The sequence below is a fragment of the Camelina sativa genome, chromosome 19 (assembly GCF_030686135.1).
Source record: "Camelina sativa cultivar CO46 ecotype springtype chromosome 19, ASM3068613v1".
Taxonomy (NCBI): domain Eukaryota; kingdom Viridiplantae; phylum Streptophyta; class Magnoliopsida; order Brassicales; family Brassicaceae; genus Camelina; species Camelina sativa.
Genome location: NC_141898.1, coordinates 8,366,416 through 8,387,930, shown reverse-complemented (window position 1 = coordinate 8,387,930; position 21,515 = coordinate 8,366,416). Strand labels below are relative to the sequence as shown.

The window sequence follows — 21,515 nt, the reverse complement described above, 5'->3', positions numbered from 1 at the left end:
CAACTACACCGCTTACTCTGAATGATGTTTTATATGTTCCTAATATTGCTAAAAACCTTATCTCGGTTTTCCGTTTATGCAATGCTAATTGGGTTCTGTGGAATTCTTTCCGGTCTACTTTCAGGTGAAGGATCTCAAAACGGGGGTCCGGTTGCTGCAAGGGAGAACTAATAATGGGCTGTATGAGTGGCCAGTCCCAATGACCAAGGATCCAATTTCCATTTTGACAACCACCACCTCAAAACCATCTTTATCATCTTGGCATTCCAGACTTGGCCATCCATCACCTCCGATTTTACACAATATTCTTTCCAAGTTTTCTTTACCTTGTTCTAAATCCACAAATAAACATTATCAATGTTCTCATTCTCTTATCAATAAAAGCCTTAAGCTTCCTTTCAATACAAACACTATTTCTTCCACTAAACCATTACAATATCTTTATTCTGATGTCTGGATGTCTCCATTACTCTCAAATGAAAACTTCAAATATTACTTGGTCATTGTGGATCACTATACCCGTTATACTTGGTTATATCCATTGAAGCAAAAGTCAGATGTCAAACAAACGTTCATTGCGTTCAAAGCTTTGGTTGAAACACGGTTCAAGGAAAAGATACAAACACTCTACTCCGACGATGGAGGCGAATTTCTTGCTTTGCGACATTTCTTGGCAACAAACGGGATCTCACAACACCACCACACACACCGGATCACAACGGTATCTCTGAACGGAAGCATCGGCATATCGTTGAGATCGGTCTCACACTATTACATCAAGCCTCGGTTCCTAAGCACTATTGGCCCTATGCGTTCGCAACTGCTGTCTATCTCATTAACCGTATGCCAACACCGGTGTTAGACAATGTGTCACCCTATGCCAAGTTGTTTCATCAAGAGCCTAATTATCTCAAGCTTCGTGTCTTCGGGAGTCTTTGTTTTCCATGGCTCCGCCCATATACGGCACACAAACTTGAGGATCGTTCTAAACCTTGTGTGTTCATGGGTTATTCATTAACACAAAGTGCGTATTTGTGTCTTGATATTGCGACGGGTCGGGTTTATACGTCGCGGCATGTTCAGTTTGTGGAATCGAGTTTTCCGTTTGTTTTGCCAACCACCGCCGATACCAAGTCTCCACCGGAGAACGTTGTTATCTCTTCTCCTTCCGTTGTCACCGTTCCGACATCCCCATCTACTACAATTCCGATTTCTTCTCCACCAGCACCGGTCCCTCCAGCTCCTTCACCATCGACTCAAGTCACGACTCCGCCAACATCACCACCACGGTTCGATCTTCATGAAGGTAATTCTTTGCTGGGCCATGATTCATCTCTAGGCCCATCAACAGATTTTGTGTCACAGCCAAGCCCACATGAGACGAGTCCATCTCCTTCTCTACGTTCGTCTCCATCACCCGATCCTTCTCCGTCACCGGTGCCGCCACCTGCTCCACCGTTAGCAGCACCTCCGATTCCACCGATTCTACCGGTGAACACTCATCCCATGCAAACACGGAGAAAGAATAATATTACTAAGCCGAAGACCAAGTTTAGTCTCTTAGCCATCACGACCAAAATAACAATTCCAACGACGGTTACTCAGGCCATGCGAGATAAGAAATGGCGTGATGCAATGGGTTTGGAGATGAATGCACAAACACGGATGCGTACTTGTGATTTGGTTCCTCCACCTCCTGGTCATAATATCATTCCTACTAAATGGGTTTATACGCTAAAGTATTTGCCCAATGGTTCTCTTGACATGTATAAAGTACGTTTGGTAGCTCGCGGGTTCAGTCAAGAGTATGGGCTTGACTATGACGAAACCTACAGTCCTGTGGTCAAGTCCAATACCATTCGATTGGTGCTACAACTTGCTATGAACCATAACTGGTCGATTCGTCAACTCGACGTCAATAACGCTTTCTTACATGGGATGCTAACGAATGAGGTCTATGTCTCTCAACCACCAGGTTTTATCGATAAGGACCCGTCCACACCATGTTTGTCGGTTAAACAAGGCTTTGTATGGACTAAAACAAGCTCCCCGTGCTTGGTATCAAGAATTAAAGACCTACTTGCTTCGGATGGGGTTTAGGAACTCTCTTGCTGATACTTCGGTGTTCGCCTATCTCATTGGTAACGACATTGTTTACACACTTGTTTATGTCGATGATATCATTGTGACAGGAAGTTCTCAGTCCCTTATCACCGGTTTTATCGATGCTCTGTCCACTCGGTTCTCTCTCAAGGCTCCCACTGAACTACGTTATTTTTTGGGAGTAGAGGCTACGAGAACACCACAGGGACTACATCTCATGCAGAAACGGTACATTCTTGACCTTCTTGTCAAGACTAACATGTATGACTCTAAACCGGTCTCCACACCAATGTCACTGAAACCGAAGTTATCCCTCTCCTCCGGCAATCTCTTTGATGATCCAACCAAGTATCGTATGGTGTTGGGAAGCCTTCAATATTTGTCTTTCACCCGACCTGATATAGCCTATGCGGTGAACAAATTGTCTCAGTTTATGCATCGGCCTACTGATATGCATTGGCAAGCTGCTAAACGGATTCTCCGCTACCTGGTTGGAACACTCTCTCATGGCATTTATCTTCGCCCTAATGCCCCGCTTGCACTTCATGCCTACTCCGACGCAGATTGGGCCGGTGACACCGACGATATGGTATCCACTAATGCCTACCTTATCTATCTTGGTTCTGCTCCGGTTGCTTGGTCCTCTAAGAAGCAGAAAGGTGTTGCTCGCTCATCTATCTCTATCTAATAAGAATTATTCAGCCTCTTATCTTATAAAATGTACTAAGAGAACTTCTACCATAGGGATTACATATCAGATGTTGGGTTTATGCGGAAACAAAAACTGCACTGTTGAATCGCTGTATGTCTAGCATCTAACACTTTTTTGAACATTGTCATAATCAATACTAAAAATTGCAAAGCTATACCAAACAGAACTCGATGATTCAGCTAAAAGATTTGAAAATGTTCTTCTTTATCGTAGATTAAATTTTGAGGGATGTTTATAAGTCGTCCGGAACCGGAAAATCACACATAAACAATGTGAAATTTGTTCCGAGGTTATAAAGAAAAACACACTTTAAACTTTTTTTTTTTATGTAAAATACCTTCGTTTGTATTTTCGACCATACATATTTCTTGATTCAAACACATATCGACCGACCTATTTATACATCTTCCCGAACCCATGATCACCTTTTCTTTGTGCTCTTTTATTCGTTTTTCATCTGCCATAGTATATCACTAATTCACAATACTCATGAGTTTGTGTATCACTCGAAGCCCGAAGGGACCCCATGCCTTAAAATCAACTAAAAGCATTTGATGTCTTTTTTAGACGAAGTAGGAAGTACCATCCAAATAATTGATTTTCATAAGCAGCAGACATTCATTTTGTTTGTAGGACTATAAATGATTTGATTGTTTTGAAGCTGTATGCAAACGTGGAGATATGATTGCTTTTTGTCTATGCATGAACATGCCACGTTAATATAGGAGTACATATCATGATAATGATCTCTATTTGCTATAACTTTTTGGCACAGTACTATTGCATGCCTCTCTATATTACTTCTACAAAACGTGCCCTTTAATTTGCGATGGTTAGAAGTAATCGAGCTACAAGCTCCGGTGATAATCTTTTATTGTTCGCATGCTCGGTCCGAATGAGTTTGTTTTCTAAGAAACTTGAAAAAAAAATGACAAAACTCTTTCAAATCAAGATATGCGAGTAATAACTCCATGGACATACAAAATACTGGAAACTGATTACATTATCTTTTTATAAAGAAGTTTAGCTGATAATATTAGTCTTAATTATTATAAGTACTATAAAGAGGACTAGACATTCATCATCATTAGACTACTAGACATTATAAAGTTAATTATATCGAAATTCTCACAAGAAGGATCCCTAGAGACCAGACATGCATGTCCAAAGACAGATCGTATAATAGCTCATAGGAGTCTTATCGATCCAACATCCAAGGTAGGCTTTATAACAAAGTAAATAGTACATTAGAATACACTTCCCATGATGATTCTAGAATCTAATATTATCAATACAGCCAATGAGCATTATATGATGTAACAACTTATGTCTACTTTTTTATTTATTAGTTCACCATAGAAAAACAATGAATTTTATTTTAAAATAAAAAGAAAATTAAAGATTGGACTCCTAGCTAAGAGAAGACAATCGACAAAGCTAAAAGAGACATTAACAGGAAACGTATAGTTAAAGAAAAGAACACTGTCTGCTCCACAAAAACAACATACACAAAACTCTTCAAGGCTCCTTTATTTTTATTGGTTCTGCAATTTTCAATGGTCTGTAACATTAATGTGTCATAAGAGACAATTGAGTTTTCTTATCAACAGAAGAGGTCTAAAATTTTTTGATCCCCCAAAGTTCATAGTCTATATAGATAGACTCAGTTTTCAAATATTGATGGTAGGAAAGTGAAAGTGATGTGATGCTCTGTTTCTGTTTACGGCTAGACAATAAAGCTTTTTTGGCCCTTATCTCTCCTAATTAAAGAATCTGAGCAGTTGAGAAATTAAAACAAAAAAAAAAAAAAAATCAAATCCCTTAACATTTTAGCTCCAACATCATTTGGACACATTCCTTGGATACCTCCTGTATACGGAAACTTCGAATCTTACATGTAAACAAATCTCAAAACCACAGTTTGACATTTTACTACTAACAAACTCCAAAGATCTAAACATATGAGTTAAGTATCTAATCGGGTAATTATTACAGTGGTTTTCAGAAATCCATGTGTGTTCATATATGGAAGATTGAAAGTTCATAGTTTAATGTGGGAACCTATGTTTCTAATATTTGTTACATTTTCTTTTAATAAGTTGATTAAATCATTTTAAATTCAAATCTATGCTATCGAATCACCTACTAGTCTTCTATTGTTTACTAAACAGAGGGAAATAGAAAGAGAGAGAGAGACATGAAGAGCACTTTCAAGAGAGAAGAGAAGGGAGCATGTAGTTTCAGTTCCAGGTGAAGTTGCATAATCAAGGATCTCTCATCAATGGAGTTTTCTAACTCTTGTTCTTCATTTTCTTCATCCTCTGTCGACAGTACTAAACCTTCTCCTTCTGAATCTTCTGTTAATCTCTCCCTTAGCCTCACCTTCCCCTCTACTTCTCCACAAAGGTCTTCTTTCACATCACTTCTCTGTTTTCCCTATGTTCTGTTTTTGCTCTGTTTTTTTTTTTGTTCACATTTGTGTTTTGAATCTTTTTATGCTAATAGAGAAGCAAGACAAGATTGGCCACCGATAAAGTCTAGATTAAGAGATACACTAAAGGGTCGTCGTGGCGATGACACATCTCTCTTTGTTAAGGTTTACATGGAAGGTGTCCCCATTGGGAGAAAACTCGACCTTTGTGCATTCTCAGGCTACGAGAGTCTCTTAGAAAACCTGTATCATATGTTCGATACTTTAATCATCTGTAAGTAATTTACAACACATAGAACTATGTTAGTTAGAAAAGAACAACATCCAACCAAATTCTAACACTAGAACACATTGGTTTCTAACAGGCGGTAAACGAGATAGAAAACATCATGTTTTGACATATGAAGATAAAGATGGAGATTGGATGATGGTCGGAGATATTCCATGGGAGTATGAATAATCTTGTATCTTGATCTCATATTGATATATTTCCATCGCTTATAGGTAAACTTATCTCAGATTTTGGAACCGATGTTTTTTTTTTGGTCAGTATGTTTCTTGAAACCGTGAGAAGACTAAAGATCACGAGACCGGAGAGGTATTAGAAGAACCATGGATCGTTCAAGCTGGCTGTGGTCTCATATTGCATTGAGGAAGAGACTTGACGTGGCTGCATATTGCAACAAAGGCCTTTAAAGAAGTTGGAGAATTGATGCATATATATATGACACCGTTGAGTGTGTTTTTTTCCCCTTATAAATAAATCATCCAAGACTTCTTTATTTTTATTTTTGTTCTGAATAGAAATCTAAATTTCTTATACGACATGTTTGTTGTAATCGTGTTCCTTCGAATGTGTACATGACTATGAAGAAAACACGAACGTTGTTTATGGGGAGCACGAACGAACATGGAATGTGGGAAGAGAATGATTCTCTTTGATGATGTGCCTTCCATGTCAATCTCGTTGATTCATTTAGTGTATTGTTAAACAATGAGGCCTGTTTAAAAACCCAATAAACGCTTCCTACAAAGCCCGTCTAAAGCCCAAACACTACCTTTTAGGAATATGATTATCACAGAAAATAGTTAGGGGTGAAATGTGTAAGAAATAAAAAACAACGCGGGCGATTCTGAAATAAACTATAATTTACTGCTCTAGCGCCGGAGAAGAAGAGAGATTGAAGTTTCCACCTCTCTCTCTCTCTCTCCGGCTCTCTTCCTTGAAAGCTCAGTTCGTGAAATTGGAGGGGAAGGTTTAGGTGTTTAAAGATGAAGGCTTTAGGGTCTAGTGGTTGGAAAGGTCCCGTCAAGTTCAGGATGTAAGTTTCATCTCTTCCTCTACTTCTTCTTCGATTACTTTGTTTGAAATTGATATCGAGTTTTCATGATTCTATGGTTGGAGATAGGCCTACTGCTGAAAACTTGGTACCTATTCGTTTAGACATTCAATCTGAAGGTCAGCGTTACAAAGATGCTTTCACTTGGAACCCTTCAGGTTTCTCTCTCTCCTTAAAAACCCTACCTTTTTGTTTGTCATCTTCTGCGTTGTCTACACTAGAAGCGCTTTGTTGTATTATATGTGGGTGATTCACTGATTCTTGTTTTTTTGGTTTTGGATTTAAGACCCGGATAATGAAGTTGTTGTCTTTGCCAAAAGAACTGTTAAAGACTTGAAACTTCCCTCTGCATTTATCACTCAGATTGCCCAATCTATTCAGGTTGTTTCTAAACTAGATCAACACTTTACACCGGTTACTTACGTTTCTCTTCTGCTATGTTTTTGTTTTTAAGCTCTTTCACTTGTCATAGAGATGATTGATATGTTGAACATTTTAGGTTACCACTTAGTCTTTTGTGAGTTATACATTCGACTTATTGTTTCTAAATCTTTAGGTTTAACTTAAGAAAAGGCCTGATTATAGCATTGTACCAAGAGATGTATTATCTTTAGGATTACATTGTGTGATGTTTTTGCTTCAGTTATGCTTTATTCTGTTTTTGTAAGGATTGTAATCGTTTCTTTAGGAATCTCTCTGCTTACATTTTGGTCTTTTTTCTGCTTTGTCAGTCTCAGCTCTCAGATTTTCGGGCATTTGAAGGACAAGATATGTACACTGGTGAAAAGATCATACCAATCAAGGTATTATGACACAATATAACCTTCTTATCCTTCTCTCTTTGGATATTAGTAATTTTCTGAAAACTACGAAGTTCTAGAAGCTGATAAGCTATCTTTCCGTTTCTTTTTCAGCTTGATCTCCGAGTTAACCATACCCTCATCAAAGATCAATTCTTGTGGGTGAGAATACTTGGTGATCTTGAACAGTTTCGACCTTGATTTGGTACTCTTAGTCTCAATGCAGCTTGATTGCTGGTTTTGCAGGACCTAAACAATTTTGAGAGTGATCCTGAGGAATTTGCAAGAACCTTGTGCAAGGATTTAGGTGTCGAAGATCCTGAAGTTGGAGTAAGATAACCACTCAATTTTAAACCTTTCATCATGCAATCAAATGAAGCTTGATTTTAAAGGTTTAATACAAAGTGTTCTTTGGTTTCTTTTTTTCTTCTCTGAAGCCTGCTGTTGCCTTTGCAATAAGGGAGCAACTTTACGAGGTAGAAAATTTAATTGTAGCATTAAGCCATTGTTATTTGTAATTCAGTATAATAATTTTCTGTTTTGAACATGATTGCCAAACTTACTGACATACCATGTCGTTGATCTACTTTCCAGATTGCAATTCAAAGTGTGGCTTCAGCTAGAGAGAGTAGATTAAGTAAGAAAGGCCGCAGAGGATCTGATCATGGTTCAGCGAGGTATTTTCATGTTGCTCTTATTTGTCCAATATATCTTGTGGTAATAGTAGAGCCTAGCTCAAACAATTCTACAATAACTTTCCATCTTTCATGTGCAGCAAAGCAAGTGGCCTGTCAATGGACTTAGTGAAGTTATTCAGCTTTAAGTCCAGTGTAGTTAGGTAAGTAAAAATCCTGCCCACTTATATTTTCCTGTGAAAGACTCTTGTTAAGACCTGTTGTACGAATGACTCCTTGCATCTAGATAGTTTATAACATGATTCGAAATTTTGTTACCTATATATACACTTATATGCCACCTCTTCACACATTTTGTATCGTTCGTTAGTTAATGACCCCATTGTTGGAGCTGGTCCTTTCTCAGTTTGCTCTAATAGTTGACCTCTGGTAATGTTACATTTCATTGAACAGAAAAAACTGAATCACTAGATTGCAAGTCGTTTGATTGCAAAGATTGATGAACTTCTTCCTGCATTGCTTATCAAATGAGAGTCTTCAAAAAATAAAGTTTTATGGGCAAACAAATTGACTTGCATGACCAAGCAAAAGTGATAAATAATAATAAGATCCATACATAACAATTTTGTGCATGACCTTGACAGGAAAAGAAAAGACTTGGATGTTTATGAACCAGTGGTGGATTTGCTAACAAGTGAGGAAGTTGATGCGCTTGAAGCCAGAGAAGAAAGACATGCAAGGTAAAGAGTTTGGTGGACATGTAAAAATATTTCTTAGGGCAGGACTCCGAAAATGAATGGTAGAACGAACTCAAAAATATGTTGTATTTTCCTTAACTGGAGTTTATGATCTTATCGAATTTCAAGAAGGACTAGATACGTTGGAGTTCCTTAAAATGTTTGATGTGAGAAACTTAATCCTCTAGGTGATAAGTCATTGCATATGTGTCATGGCTCATGGCCAATAAGTCTGAGATTTCAGTTTAGGAAACCTTGGTTAAGTGAAACACCAGTGGGTGTAGAATGAGGAATTTGTAGATGATTATAGCTCAATGGGACATGTTAGGTTTACAGAAGTTGAGTTGAGTGAGACCATCTCTTGATGAAGATGTTTCCCAAACTTTGAGCATGTTAAGAATGTTAGAGAAAGAAAGAGAGAGACTATAGATTTGAAAATTAAGGGGAGAGGAGGACAAGGCACGTTGTGGGAATCAAGTGACCCACTTGAGACTTTAATAAGATCTAATCATCAACCATTAACCTCACTGTCGAATACGGTCGTACTTTTTCTTCTATTCTCTTCTCTTTCCCCACTTTTTTTTTTCTCATTGCCTGTTCAATGATTGGGTCCCCCCTTCAAGCTCAAGCTGCTGTCATCTTAATTATTTGATTTTTTTGTTCTGAAAATAAACAAAATTATTGGGTTTATTATTAATAATTTTATTGGAATTTTTGTAGTTTTGTGTGGAGATTATTGATCAGTTTTTGTTGTGTAGAATTTATGAGTTGTACTTGTGCCCTATCCTTGGAAGGGTACATGGATAAACAAGTTAATGTCTTGAATCGGCTGATGCTTTCTTCTTTATTATAGAATCCATTTGATGAATAAAGCTAAACTTGAAGCTGGTTTTAATATTCGGTGTAATTGTATAATCTTAATACTCGGAAGTCGAAAAACCAATATAACAACAATCAACCTAACTGACATTGAAGAAAATTATCTTACTTTGGTTCAAGTAACTTCTCTAAATGAACATATAAGGTAACTTATAATAAGAAAGAAGATACATCGAAAGAGAAAAACTGAATCTAACTGAAATTAAACCAAAAAAGGATCTAAATGTTTTATTTTTGTGGCTACAAAAGATTTGGGTCTACGTGAGACGAAGTTGTTTTTTTTGTTGACTAAAAAAAGTAATGAGCGTAAAGCCGGAACTCTTTGTGTCTGTCCGAAGTTAGGGACGTCAGCTCAGTCGATGGTTGTGTGTATTGAGACAATATTAGACCGTTACCGCAAGTGCAAATTGTTCCTAACTTCTACGTTATAAGAGAATGATAGAATAATAATAATTTCTCGTTTTTATATTTATCAATATTGAGTTACAATTTGTTATCATTTATTTACTAATATATATTTGACGGATTAGTTGGTCTAAACAAAAAAGATGGTCGGTGACTTGAATTACGTACTGTTACATTGGAACAAATCAAAAGTTATTAACTCAATGATGGATTATTATTTTCCCTGATTGATAATTTAACACATGTGCAACTTAAGTCAATATCTGACTTTTACATCATGGAGAACTAATAACTTGAATTCTCAATCAAATAATGCTAATCATCTCACATACAAATGATAAATGAATTCAAGAAAGATATTTTTTTCTCCAAATAAAAAAAATCCCACCGTGATTTACTCTCAGGGATTAACATGAAACCATCTAACTTCTCGACGATAACTCGTCGGAAAAAATATTCACTAGACCCTTAAAAAAGAAGCCACGACCACATAACAAGAAAGGACAAGGAGGAAGGAGGATCACCATGGCGGGCTAACACCCGTTTAAGATATGTACAAAGGTTGATCATAATACCATCTTTTTGTGTGTTTGGTTTAAAGTTAAGCAGTGAGGTTATTGGAGGAGTTAGATTTGTCAAGAATAGACCACATGACGAGAACGTCGTCATATCCACAAGCCATGACTTCTCCTTGTAGCTCTTGAACCATTCTCTTCTCGTGTTCTTCCCTCGCTTTCGCATCCATTCTTCCACCGCGGGAACCCTTCTTTGGTGATTCTTGCGGTTGGTTGAAGAATGTTGCCGCTTTCTTGAATGGTGTTGCTATTGTTTTCTTCCATGATGCCATTTTTTTTTAAATGTTTACTCAATTCTTGAAATAAAGTATTTCTTCTGTTTAATCAGAGATTCGGATTGAGAGACCTCGAGAACGACTTGTTATGTGTATTTATACACGCACACACACTCTCTCCCTCTCTCTATATTATATTTTAATAACAATTATTATTATTAATAAACTAAAGAGTAATTAGTAATGCTAATGCAAAGGGGAGAGAGAGATAGAGAGAAAGAGGCAAGATCCGCGATAGGAGCTTTCAAGAAACATTACTATGTTTTTTTTTAACTTTTAACTTTTTGTTATACATTGAACATCGTTTAGGCCTCTCCCTACCCTCCCACATGCATCCCCACGTGATCTCTTCCTCTCTATCTCTTACATTCAATTCGACAAGTTGTGAAATAGTAGCATGTAACCAAACCGGATCAAACCGAACCAACTCAAGATGAAACCACGAGTTTGCCTTTTCCCACTCCCTCGGTACTGACAATTGTAATCTCCAAGTGCTCACTGCATTCTCTCATTCCCATCCACTTCATATTTGATGTGCCCATCTCCCTTTGAAAAGATCTCCCTTTGTTAATTATTACATCAATCTATGTAGATATTTCTTAATATTAGCTTCGATCATTATCTATATCTAGCAAACCTATAATCTTTTATGAGTTATTAGCTAAGAGATACTTGATGCACACTTATCACATGTGTGCAAAACGACGTATACGGGTTATAAAGCTTAGAACTTTGCTGTTCTTACTTCTTAGAGACATATTGTATAAAAACGTACTCATATAAATATATATGTACCGATGTACGTACCAATTAATTATAGTACGTCTACAGCAAAAACAAAATCATGATTAGTAATTAATGTTAAAGTTAGTTAATCAAATTTGGTGGCTATGAATAAATGTATATACTATAGAATTTAAAGGACCAATATGGCATAGGGGATTGAGGTGGGCACAGATTGGTCAGCAAAAGCCCATGTGAATTCCACATGTTTCTCTGCTTCTCTATCTCTTACTCTCTCTTTTCATACATCTCTTTGTATTTATAATTTTATAACCTATTTTTCATATATAGTAGATATATATCAGCGTATACTATAACTCATATAGTCATATTTAATCGACAAAAGTATACAAAACGTCAAGGGAAATAAATATCATAAAGAGATATCAATAGTTTTGCATTGCACAAAAATTTCTTCCTCTTTTTTTTACTTGCACTCAAACTTTTACTTCTTTGATGATCTGAACATCAACATTTTGTTGACTTTTTTAAAATTAGTTTAGTTTAGTTAGTTGTTTAATCTCAGAGTTGGTTTGGTAATCCATTTTTAGGTATATATATGGTTCCATACTTAAATTAAATGGAATTTTCTGTTTTCATATATACTTTAAATATAAGAAACTTATACCTTTGATTTTCACATTTGAGTTTTTCTTTAATCGAACAACAATTTTAATACGGAATTAACGTTACTTAATTCAATCGTGTCCATGCACCAGATTACAAGATTCCTTTTGCATGTACACGATACATTATCTATCTTTAGTTTAAGTAAAAGGGAACCCAAAGTAGTAAAATTGACGTAGCTTAAAAGTAAGGATTTCAATTTTGATGTTTTGATATTAGATTTTAAAATGAATAAATGCTTTTAAAAAAGCATCTTGTGCATGAGAGGAACCGTGGCAGTGCATGTATCATCTTCTCGTTACAATAGAATCTGTTGTTTTAATTTAAACCCTTTAATATATAGAAACATACTGTATAATATTTCTTTATAATTTCCGGAAAATATATAAAAGTCTGACTCTGCTCTTTTTTTAATTTGTTTATAGCATCCCACATGACAGCCAACGGACTCTGCTCATTGGTGCGTAATTATTTTCTCTATCTCTCAAACCTTTTTTTATTTGATACTATAATAATATAGAGAAAAAAAAGAGAGTTAAATATATAAATATTGTAGAACATGATTTGGTTCGTGGTTCTATGATCACACATTCGGAGGTACCCTCGAGACACGATGGATTTAATCAAATGGGTATAACTTTTTTATGGGTTAATATTGGTCATAGCTTAGAGATGTGGTTTCTTTCTTCTACTAATTTAAAAATTCGTGATGATAATTTAAAGAAGAAAAAAACAAGACAAAGTCCTGCAGTTTTCAGAAATCGAATCCTGATGGTTATATTCAAAATTATATATAGATGTTAAAAAATGTTTTAATTTTAAACTGGAAGAAAAATAGACTTGATTAGTTATATTTTAGATCACTGAACTGAACCAACCAATCTTCGAAGAACAATTCGAATACTTGAGTTTTTACATTTGTTCCATCATACAAGTAAACCGGATGGACAGTTGTAGTGTTGACCGGATGGGTATTTGTTAGATTTTTTTTCTCAAAAGGTTTTCTAGGTCGGTGAGGTTCAAAAATACTATTACAAGAAAACAACGTTTTGAAAACAAGAAATTATAAAATCTAAAGAGTGAAGAAGTAGAAAAAGAGGAGCTAAATTGTTTGTTTGCTATAATTCTTAATCTTTCTTCATCCCTTTTTTTTTGTTTTTTAAGTTGATATGGATCTGTCTAATCCTGTTTTTGTGAAGAATAAGTACAAAAGTTATTTTGACGATAATTATGGAGTGAGAGTATTCTGGGAACTGGATACAACTCCCGTAGAGAGCGTTTATCAGAGTATTTTGGGAAAGGGTATCTTTGATAATATTACTCGATCACTCCAAAAGGTCGATCCACAGTTTTTTATCCGTATGCTTACCATTTATGGGGAATTTTTTAAATATGGAGGTAATACCAACATATTTAATAAAGGTAATTATAAATTTGATTTAGTATTATGTAATCTCCCAAAAAAGATTGACCTGCTGTGACAAAGAAGGTTGTAAAAAAAAGATTCCCGTTAAAGAAAATTTAGCAGCCCTATGTTTGAATTAGGACATTACTTACCATACCATCGTCAATCCTATTCCCTTCAATGTTTTGGTGATAACTTCGGATCCTAGTTTTGAAAATCTCTTCTTCGAATTGGAGGATGACGGATTCATCGTGATGCTGTCATGTAGCCGTAACGCAATTCGTTCGTTGGGTGAATTTGCATATTACATGTGGCATTGGGAGGAGATGAGGAATGTAGGGGCACCTCTTGATCACGATATACACTACCATTTACGGGTTGCTGGTACACGTTGAAGATCAACTTAATTAATAGATGGTTTTGTTTATGTTTATGTTTATGTTTGTATTTTTCTAGTTTATGTTATAAGGTATTCTGTCTATAGTAATGATAATTGAATTGAAAAAAAAAAACTTTTTCAAAAAAAAAATTGTTTGTTTGTTTGTTGACTGATGAAAACAGAGTGGCGGTTTGGTCGGTCCGTAATATTAAGTGACTTGGTACGATTTTTTCCCGGTGCCTCCCTAACTCTGACTTCTTCTTTTTCCCCTTTTTCTCTCCTTACACACTTTCCTTTATTTTCTTGTAACGTTTTTTAAAATTCTTTTCAATGTTTTAAGATAAAGATTTTCAATCAGCTTTGAGTTGACTTATGACCTTTATTTTCGCGTTTTGTGCCAAATAATAAAGTTATACATTCCTGAATTTATTTGTTATGGTTGTTGAGATGATTCTAACTGTACTTGAAGACTTGAAAGTGTTTATTTTAGGGGCAATGTACTTGTTACGCCGACACATATATAGTTTTCTCAAATTGGGTTTAAAGTGGCAAAGAAAGCCCATGGGTTGTACAACTCTATACACATTTAGGCCTATTGATTTCTATTTTTCTTTTTGCTGATTAAGGTCTAATGGTCTATGTGCGCTTATGTAACTCGGCATTATAATAAAACCTCGAATTTGTAATTTATTTACAAATAAAGTTTTTAAAAACAGTTCTAGTGTCTTCTTCCTTGTCCATAAGAAATGTGGTTGTGAATTTCTCTGTTTTTTTTTCTTTGGTAGGAAGTGAATTTCTCTTTTACGAATCGGAAAAGTAAAGAAACTCGAAAATGAAAAATAACAGTTGTACAAAAGAGTAGGAGAGATTGTTTTGTCTATAATTTCTCTCATTTATTTTGTGTACACAACCTCTCCCTCTCTCTTTCTCATCATATAAGGAAGTTTAAATAAATTTTGAAATAAGATATATGTAATGATATATACCTTTTTTTAATAAAATGGAAGTACATGACTTCAAATTGAAGTATAAACTATAATTTGAAGTACATGAATTCAAATTGGTAGACCATATAATATTAATATAGGTTATAACTTATAACTAAGATTCATTATTTGATAGGTTATATGGATTAATTATTTGATAGTTTATATAGATTTAGGATTATGATCCTCTTAAAGAAGATATTCCAAAAAATAAAATAAAATCACAAAGAATATTTAACTAACCATATATAGACAAAAAATCTCAGAAATTAATAGAAATTAATCACTCTTCCGTAAATTAATAAAATCTTACCTAACTTTATCAGAAAATTTTGACTGAGTAACGGGTCAAAATTTAAATATTAAATTCATTTCATATATTTCTTTTGTTAAATTATATAGTTTTATATACTATAATAAACTTTTTAAATAATTTAATTTGGAATCTCTATAAATAGTTTAATTTGATAGTTTTAAGAATATCATAAATATATGATAGATCAAAAAGTTAAAAATTATAAACATTCTAATTTGATTTGTTATAGTACGGGTCAATAATATATCACTATAAAATTAAAAAATTCAATAAATATGATTTCTTGCTAGAGCACAGATTAAAATTTCAAAAATATGATTTCTCGGATTAAATTTAAGTTTGAAATAATGTTGTTTGGTAAGCTTTCTCGGTCACGATGATTTTGACAAACATATGTTACATATTTGGTCCTAAAATTAATATGCGCTATACTATAGGTTAAGTCATATAATTAACAATCAAAATACAATATATAATTTTAAACACTAAACAAATCAAAATAAAATTAACAAACAAAAATTAATTTTTTTATCATACAACTTAATCCGCGTTATACCGCGGGTCAAAATCTAGATATACTAGAATATATTTTCTACAGAATAGATGTTATTTTCATAAGTCATATTCAGTATATGATTTCATGCCATAGTATTCCATCCAAAAAAACCTTTTAAAATAAATAAAATAATTATATATACAATGTTTTAAATAAAAATTACCAAATAAATAAAAGGAAGGAATTTCAAGCACGGGTCATATTCTAGTTATATTTTAAATTTGAAGTAAAAATCGAAGTAACTCTAAAAATGAAAATACACAAGTGTAAAAAAGACGGTGGAATCAGGGCCTTCTAAATCTCATACTGTATATCAACAAAAAGAAACTAAACCATAATTCTAACAAACAAAGGGTGTACTAAGTTATTATTCTTACCATGAACTTAATTAACAAGATACAAAAGAAACATGAACATGATGGAAAACAAAACATGACGAATACAATAAAGAAAAAAGACAAGGAAGAGCATGGAAAACAATTCAGGGAGTGAGGGTTTTGTAATTAGGATCAGAAACTCGGTTCTCGTAGAACCTAGCGATAAAAGAAGTGGCTCTTCTATCGACCCCTGGCTCAGCGATCCAAAGCCGACCATCTTCATCACTGGTCATGATTCTTGACCTTATGATCACTCCTTCCTCGCTCCAATCATCTCCACTGTTCGAACAGCACGGTAACAAAGCTCTTATCACTGAAAATGTTGACGTTTTCTTGCTCTTACCCATCTCGATTTATCTTATACGTGCAGTCACATATATGTATACATCTAAGTTCACATATTTATATATAGGAAGGTAGAAAGAGAGAATATAGGAAGTTGCTACGAAATGGTGATATACAAATACAACCTCTCGTGTATATAATATGCTCTTAACACGTACGTACACATTTGCATATCTCATATATAATATGATCTATACGAGGTTTAAAATAACATTATTCTCTTAGGAAAACGCAACGGAGACCGACCGATGGATGCATGGCTGTAAAAGTGAAGAACTCCTTTTGAAATGAGAATAAATTCTCATCCTTTGCATGTATGTACGACGGAGGAGAGGACTCAAGCACATAGTTTAATTAATATACAAGTATAAATAGATTAATAGCAACTAAAGTATGAGAGATGTATGTTCTGCATCATATATTTTAGTCCTAAATATCTATACTACCAAACTATATTCTTCAATCGTCAGCTTTTTACCTTTTTATTTTTACTTGTGTATATGATTGATTTGTAATACCCAATATTGATTATCTTCTACATAAGTTTTAATGATATTTTGTCATTTTTGTTGATGTTGATCATATCAATATTGAATATTTTTTGTTGTCAACCTTATGCAATATAGCGTTTGAAACAACACAAATCGACGATCACAAAGCTAACACAAATTCAAAGCTAAATCATGGTTATTATTTTGTCACCTTTTTCAGTTAATTTTTGAACTGTACAATATTTAATCTAATTAAGGATACATATCCATTGCAGTAGGACGTTTTAATTAGTGGCTGATAGTGCTACGTACATCTATTCCATAAAGTATATGATCATGATGTATAGCCACTTAAAAGTAGATTGAAGAGTTCGGTTTGGGTCCAAAATATTTTCCAGGTGTAACAGAAAAGTACGCAAAGTAGAACCAAGAAAGATCGGGGTATGTATACTGTTATTTGGAAATCAAATATTTCGTGAGTTTTGGGCTTTGGATTGATCTTTTATGAAAAACCATACCAGGATTGATCTAATTTGATGTGATGGTGACTAAACCTCTCATGAACAATGTATTTTGAGTAAAGATCATCACCAAAAACAAGAGTTTCAAAAGCAAATGAGAGCTAAAAAGATAAACTAAGGAACGTCAGCTACTCAGTCAAGTAACTAAACAGAGACAAATCAACCATAGTTAATCCAATTAGATTGACTATAATTACCTTTTTCTTTTGCATCCGGGATTCACTTGACCTTGCTGAATTTGAACCAGACTTGGAGCATAGCTGACGAGACGTGGCCAATAGCAAAATGATTCCCTTGTAGTAGTCTCTTTATAGATTTCTTGGTATATATTCTCTCCGACAATGTAAGCTCTTGCCAGGTAAACATCAGTGTCTGTATCACAAAACACGACCATTTTTTTCTCCTCATCCACCAAAAAACTACTCACATTTGTCATCCTTGTTACCATCAATTTAGGGAAATCCACTACCAAGAAACTGCTCCACGACAAGTCTTTGGCCTCCTCGATTTTAGTATTGGTCACCCATATCTTCATCTCGGAAAGATCATCCTCTGTATTCTCATCAAACCTCTCATATAACAACGCAAGCTTCTCTTCTCTAACAACTGATAGAATCGCAGTCTCCACAACACCATCAGCATCATCAGTTTGAAAAGGAAGAGAGAGACGTCCAAATTTTTTTGTTGTGAAATCAAACCTGAGTACGAATTTACCGAAGGGCTCTTCTGTATCTGAAGCAATCCAGTAAGTATTCCCCTTCAATGACACGCCCTTGGATTGTAAGGTACACATAGGAGAGACGTCATAAAAACTACTCCATGAATCAGAGTTAAACTCATAGATTTCAAACTCCGCACCTAACGGGCCTAACGAATCATATGACTTATACCTCAAGACCTTGTAACTGCAAGAATCCTGTTCGTACCCTAAAACAAACTTATGGAACAGTGCGTTGCTGGATCTGTTTGGGATCCACCTGGTCTGACCAGTATAAGGGTTCCAAACCACGAGTCTCCTGTCAGTAGTGGTGCACAATAATAAACCGTTGCACTGAAAGATATCAGATATCTTGACATCTTCTGGATCATTCTTACTGACAAGTACACCTGTTACGTCAAAGGACGGATCAACGCTGTTGTGGATGCCAGGTAGATTGATACTAATTGAACAAACCCTGGAATTGATCAGAGAGAGGAACCCTCTTTCAGCTCTAGCCAAGTTCTTCTTGAGGAATCCCGGATCTTTGAACAAAGTGTACCACCGCTTGCAAGTAGTTTTCAATTGTTGAAGATATCTGGCCGGAACCCTTGAGAGTATCTCTGCTTGTAAATCCCGTGGAAGATCCGAAAACATCATTGTTTGTTTGTCTTGTGACCTGAATTCACATAGAAAGAAAGCAACAGTGGGTTAGATATTAATGAGGGCTTTAAGTAAACCTCTAGGCTTGTACACTAATAGAAGAATTTTAAGGACATTTCATTGCAAAGGTTAAGGAAGAAAACATGAGATAAACATGAGATAAAGAGCTGCTAGAACATGACTCATAACCTTTCAAAAAATGACAAGGAAGAACACTAACAACTTGGAGAAAACAGATATGAGGTCCAACTAAACTACATATAATAATGTCCAAGACCAGATTCCACATAATGTTACTTAACCGGAGATTAATGAGTGTCTAAAGAATCTAGAAACAGATTATAACCACTGTTCTGTATGATGATGATGATGATGATGATATTGATCCAATTAAAATCTCAGAAAGCAAAAAAAAAGCATCAAAAGAATACACAGAAGCATAATGCCTAAGCACAATTACTGCTGCTAAGCTTTCAAATAAGCCTTTCTAATCAAATTATAATTTCGTCTTCCATCAAAAGAAGCTAAGAAATAATTTAGGTTTCCATAGTCCCAAGTCCCATTTTTTCTTGCTCTTTGAGCTCCATGAAGCGCACCAAGCAGAGAAACAACGATTCAAACTCATTATCAATCAAAACAGATAGCTAAAATTGAACAAAACAGTAGCCGATTAATATCTCAACAAAGCATCACAGATCAAAGAGATCAGTTAACAAACCCTAGAAGACGATGATGGAACACGAAATCGAACAAAAACAAGATCGATACATCATTAAATTTAGAACAATCGAAGAACAAGGAATCAAAAAAACCGAAAAAAAAAAAAAAAAAGAAAAGAAGAAGAGGAACACTTAGTTAGAGGAAAGAGCTTACACAAACGAAGAATCGTAAGTATCCGACGGAGAAAATGTGGGAATCAGTGTCTTCGATTCACCGGAGTAATGAAGCAAAGCAATGAAAGAAACTAGAAAGAGATCTAAGGTCCAAGCAAAGCGATGATAATTTTGATAATCCTCCAATATGATTCCAAGGGTTTTGGCCACCCGCTTCGTTTGGGCCTAAATATTTGCACCGCTTCGTTTGGGCCTATGATATTTGTATTGCTTATTGTTTGGGCCTAAATTTTTCGTACTGGTCTAACAAAAAAAAAATCGTTGCATTGGAGATTTTTAATTGATTAAATAAAAACTGATCTCACATTAAACCAATCTTTGGATCATAACCAAAGAGAGTGAGGCAACAACATGTTATGCCTTCAAAATCTTAAAAAAAAAAAAAACCGGAAGATACTTGTTATATCTTCTCTCACAATGTATACTTTGTTATCTCTGTCACAACACACGACAACTTTCATATCCTCTTCAATGAAGAAACTCATTCGACACGAAAAAAAATAGGGAGCTGAGGTTCTATATCAATTGTTAAGAACTTTCTCCATGACACAAATGTGGTCTCAATCTTATTGGTCATCCATATCTCCACCTTTAGCGTCTGATACTGCTAGTCTGCTACATCTATATATATCCATAAAGGATAGGATCAGAATGTATAGCCACTTACAATAGATTGAAGAGTTCGGCTTGGGTTCAAAATATTTTCCAGGTGTAATAGAAAAGTAAGCAAAGTAGAACCAACAAAGATCGGAGTATGTTTATTGTTATTTGGAAATCATCACCAAAACCTAGAGTTTCAAAAGCAAATGCGAGCTAAAAAGATAAACTAATAACAAGGCCAATGGAGGGTTGTTATATACGGTTTGCATTTTTTATGAATTAAATTCGTATTGTTTTCAAAATAAGAATCCATGATCTCTCTTAGAGAATATTTTCCCATCTATTGGTAGGTTCTAAATTTGGGTCTCTTATTTTTGAAAAAAAATTGTTTTTTGAAATTTAAAAGTTTTAAATAGAATAGAAGAAGTATAAATGTTTAAACATTTAAGATTTTATAAAAATAGGAAAATATTGCATTTCATTAATTTTTAAACATACAAAACATAATAAAAACATTAATACATATTACAATAGAATTGCAATACATAAATGGAGAAAAAGATTAATTATAATACTGATTTGCTCCTTTGTCGGATCAAGACTTTGATCGCAAGAGAAGGAGAGAAAGGAAGAAAGAGAGAAAGTGAGAGACGAAAAATCAATATTCTGCGTCTTATTTTTTTTTTTACCCTTTTGTAATTTTCAGCTCGACCAACGAAATAAGAACACGTAGCGTCTCTTAAAACCGAGTTGAAGCTATTAAATAAGAGGCTCCCTTCAATTTTCTTTTCTTCTGATTTTTTTTTTCCTACTAAACTCTAACAACCCCACTAACAATCCCCGATGGAGAACCCTTAAAACTGAGTTGAGGCTATTAAATAAGAGGTTCCATTCAATTTTTCATTTTCTTCTGATTTATTCTTTTTTCTACTAAACTCTAACAACCCTACTAACAACTCCCAATAAAGAAGGTCTAAGGAACGT

General features: G+C 34.8%; 4 protein-coding genes across 5 annotated transcripts; 2 read left to right on the top strand and 2 right to left on the bottom strand.

Annotated features, from left to right (window-relative positions):
• Positions 1–4,675: 4,675 nt before the first annotated feature.
• LOC104765602 (auxin-responsive protein IAA31-like) lies at positions 4,676–6,085 on the top strand. 2 transcript variants are annotated; one of them, XM_087500539.1, is made up of 5 exons: positions 4,676–4,868; positions 4,987–5,221; positions 5,321–5,520; positions 5,612–5,696; positions 5,797–6,085. In XM_087500539.1, exons 2-5 carry the CDS (start codon positions 5,097–5,099, stop codon positions 5,849–5,851), a joined length of 465 nt encoding a protein of 154 aa, XP_087356665.1. In that variant the 5' UTR covers positions 4,676–4,868; positions 4,987–5,096; the 3' UTR covers positions 5,852–6,085. The 2 variants fall into 2 exon arrangements, with proteins under 2 accessions (XP_087356665.1, XP_010487646.1); XM_010489344.3 differs by lacking the exon at positions 4,676–4,868 and having other exon boundaries at positions 4,869–5,221.
• A 249-nt stretch (positions 6,086–6,334) lies between these two features.
• On the top strand, positions 6,335–8,917 carry LOC104765601 (chromatin structure-remodeling complex protein BSH). The gene is made up of 10 exons (XM_010489343.3): positions 6,335–6,568; positions 6,656–6,744; positions 6,873–6,967; positions 7,318–7,389; positions 7,501–7,548; positions 7,633–7,716; positions 7,824–7,862; positions 7,981–8,063; positions 8,162–8,224; positions 8,666–8,917. The coding sequence occupies exons 1-10, from the start codon at positions 6,519–6,521 to the stop codon at positions 8,763–8,765; spliced, it is 723 nt and encodes a 240-aa protein (XP_010487645.1). The 5' UTR covers positions 6,335–6,518; the 3' UTR covers positions 8,766–8,917.
• A 1,315-nt stretch (positions 8,918–10,232) lies between these two features.
• Positions 10,233–10,941, bottom strand: LOC104765600 (uncharacterized). Its single transcript, XM_010489342.2, has one exon. The coding sequence runs from the start codon at positions 10,887–10,889 to the stop codon at positions 10,644–10,646; it is 246 nt and encodes an 81-aa protein (XP_010487644.1). The 5' UTR covers positions 10,890–10,941; the 3' UTR covers positions 10,233–10,643.
• A 6,716-nt stretch (positions 10,942–17,657) lies between these two features.
• Positions 17,658–20,069, bottom strand: LOC104765599 (putative F-box/kelch-repeat protein At3g17570). The gene is made up of 2 exons (XM_010489340.2): positions 19,912–20,069; positions 17,658–19,054 (listed from the first exon to the last, which is right to left on the bottom strand). Exon 2 carries the CDS (start codon positions 19,033–19,035, stop codon positions 17,872–17,874), a length of 1,164 nt encoding a protein of 387 aa, XP_010487642.2. The 5' UTR covers positions 19,036–19,054; positions 19,912–20,069; the 3' UTR covers positions 17,658–17,871.
• Between the last annotated feature and the right edge of the window lie 1,446 nt (positions 20,070–21,515).

Excerpts from the sequence above, each read along its gene's own strand:
- LOC104765602 (XM_087500539.1), top strand. The coding sequence starts at position 5,097 with ATGGAGTTTTCTAACTCTTGTTCTTCATTTTCTTCATCCTCTGTCGAC. Across the intron at positions 5,521-5,611 it reads GTTCGATACTTTAATCATCT|GCGGTAAACGAGATAGAAAA; the intron begins GTAAGTAATTTA and ends GGTTTCTAACAG. Across the intron at positions 5,697-5,796 it reads GTCGGAGATATTCCATGGGA|TATGTTTCTTGAAACCGTGA; the intron begins GTATGAATAATC and ends TTTTTTGGTCAG.
- LOC104765601 (XM_010489343.3), top strand. The coding sequence starts at position 6,519 with ATGAAGGCTTTAGGGTCTAGTGGTTGGAAAGGTCCCGTCAAGTTCAGG. Across the intron at positions 6,569-6,655 it reads GGTCCCGTCAAGTTCAGGAT|GCCTACTGCTGAAAACTTGG; the intron begins GTAAGTTTCATC and ends GGTTGGAGATAG. Across the intron at positions 7,549-7,632 it reads TCAAAGATCAATTCTTGTGG|GACCTAAACAATTTTGAGAG; the intron begins GTGAGAATACTT and ends CTGGTTTTGCAG.
- LOC104765600 (XM_010489342.2), bottom strand. The coding sequence starts at position 10,889 with ATGGCATCATGGAAGAAAACAATAGCAACACCATTCAAGAAAGCGGCA.
- LOC104765599 (XM_010489340.2), bottom strand. The coding sequence starts at position 19,035 with ATGATGTTTTCGGATCTTCCACGGGATTTACAAGCAGAGATACTCTCA.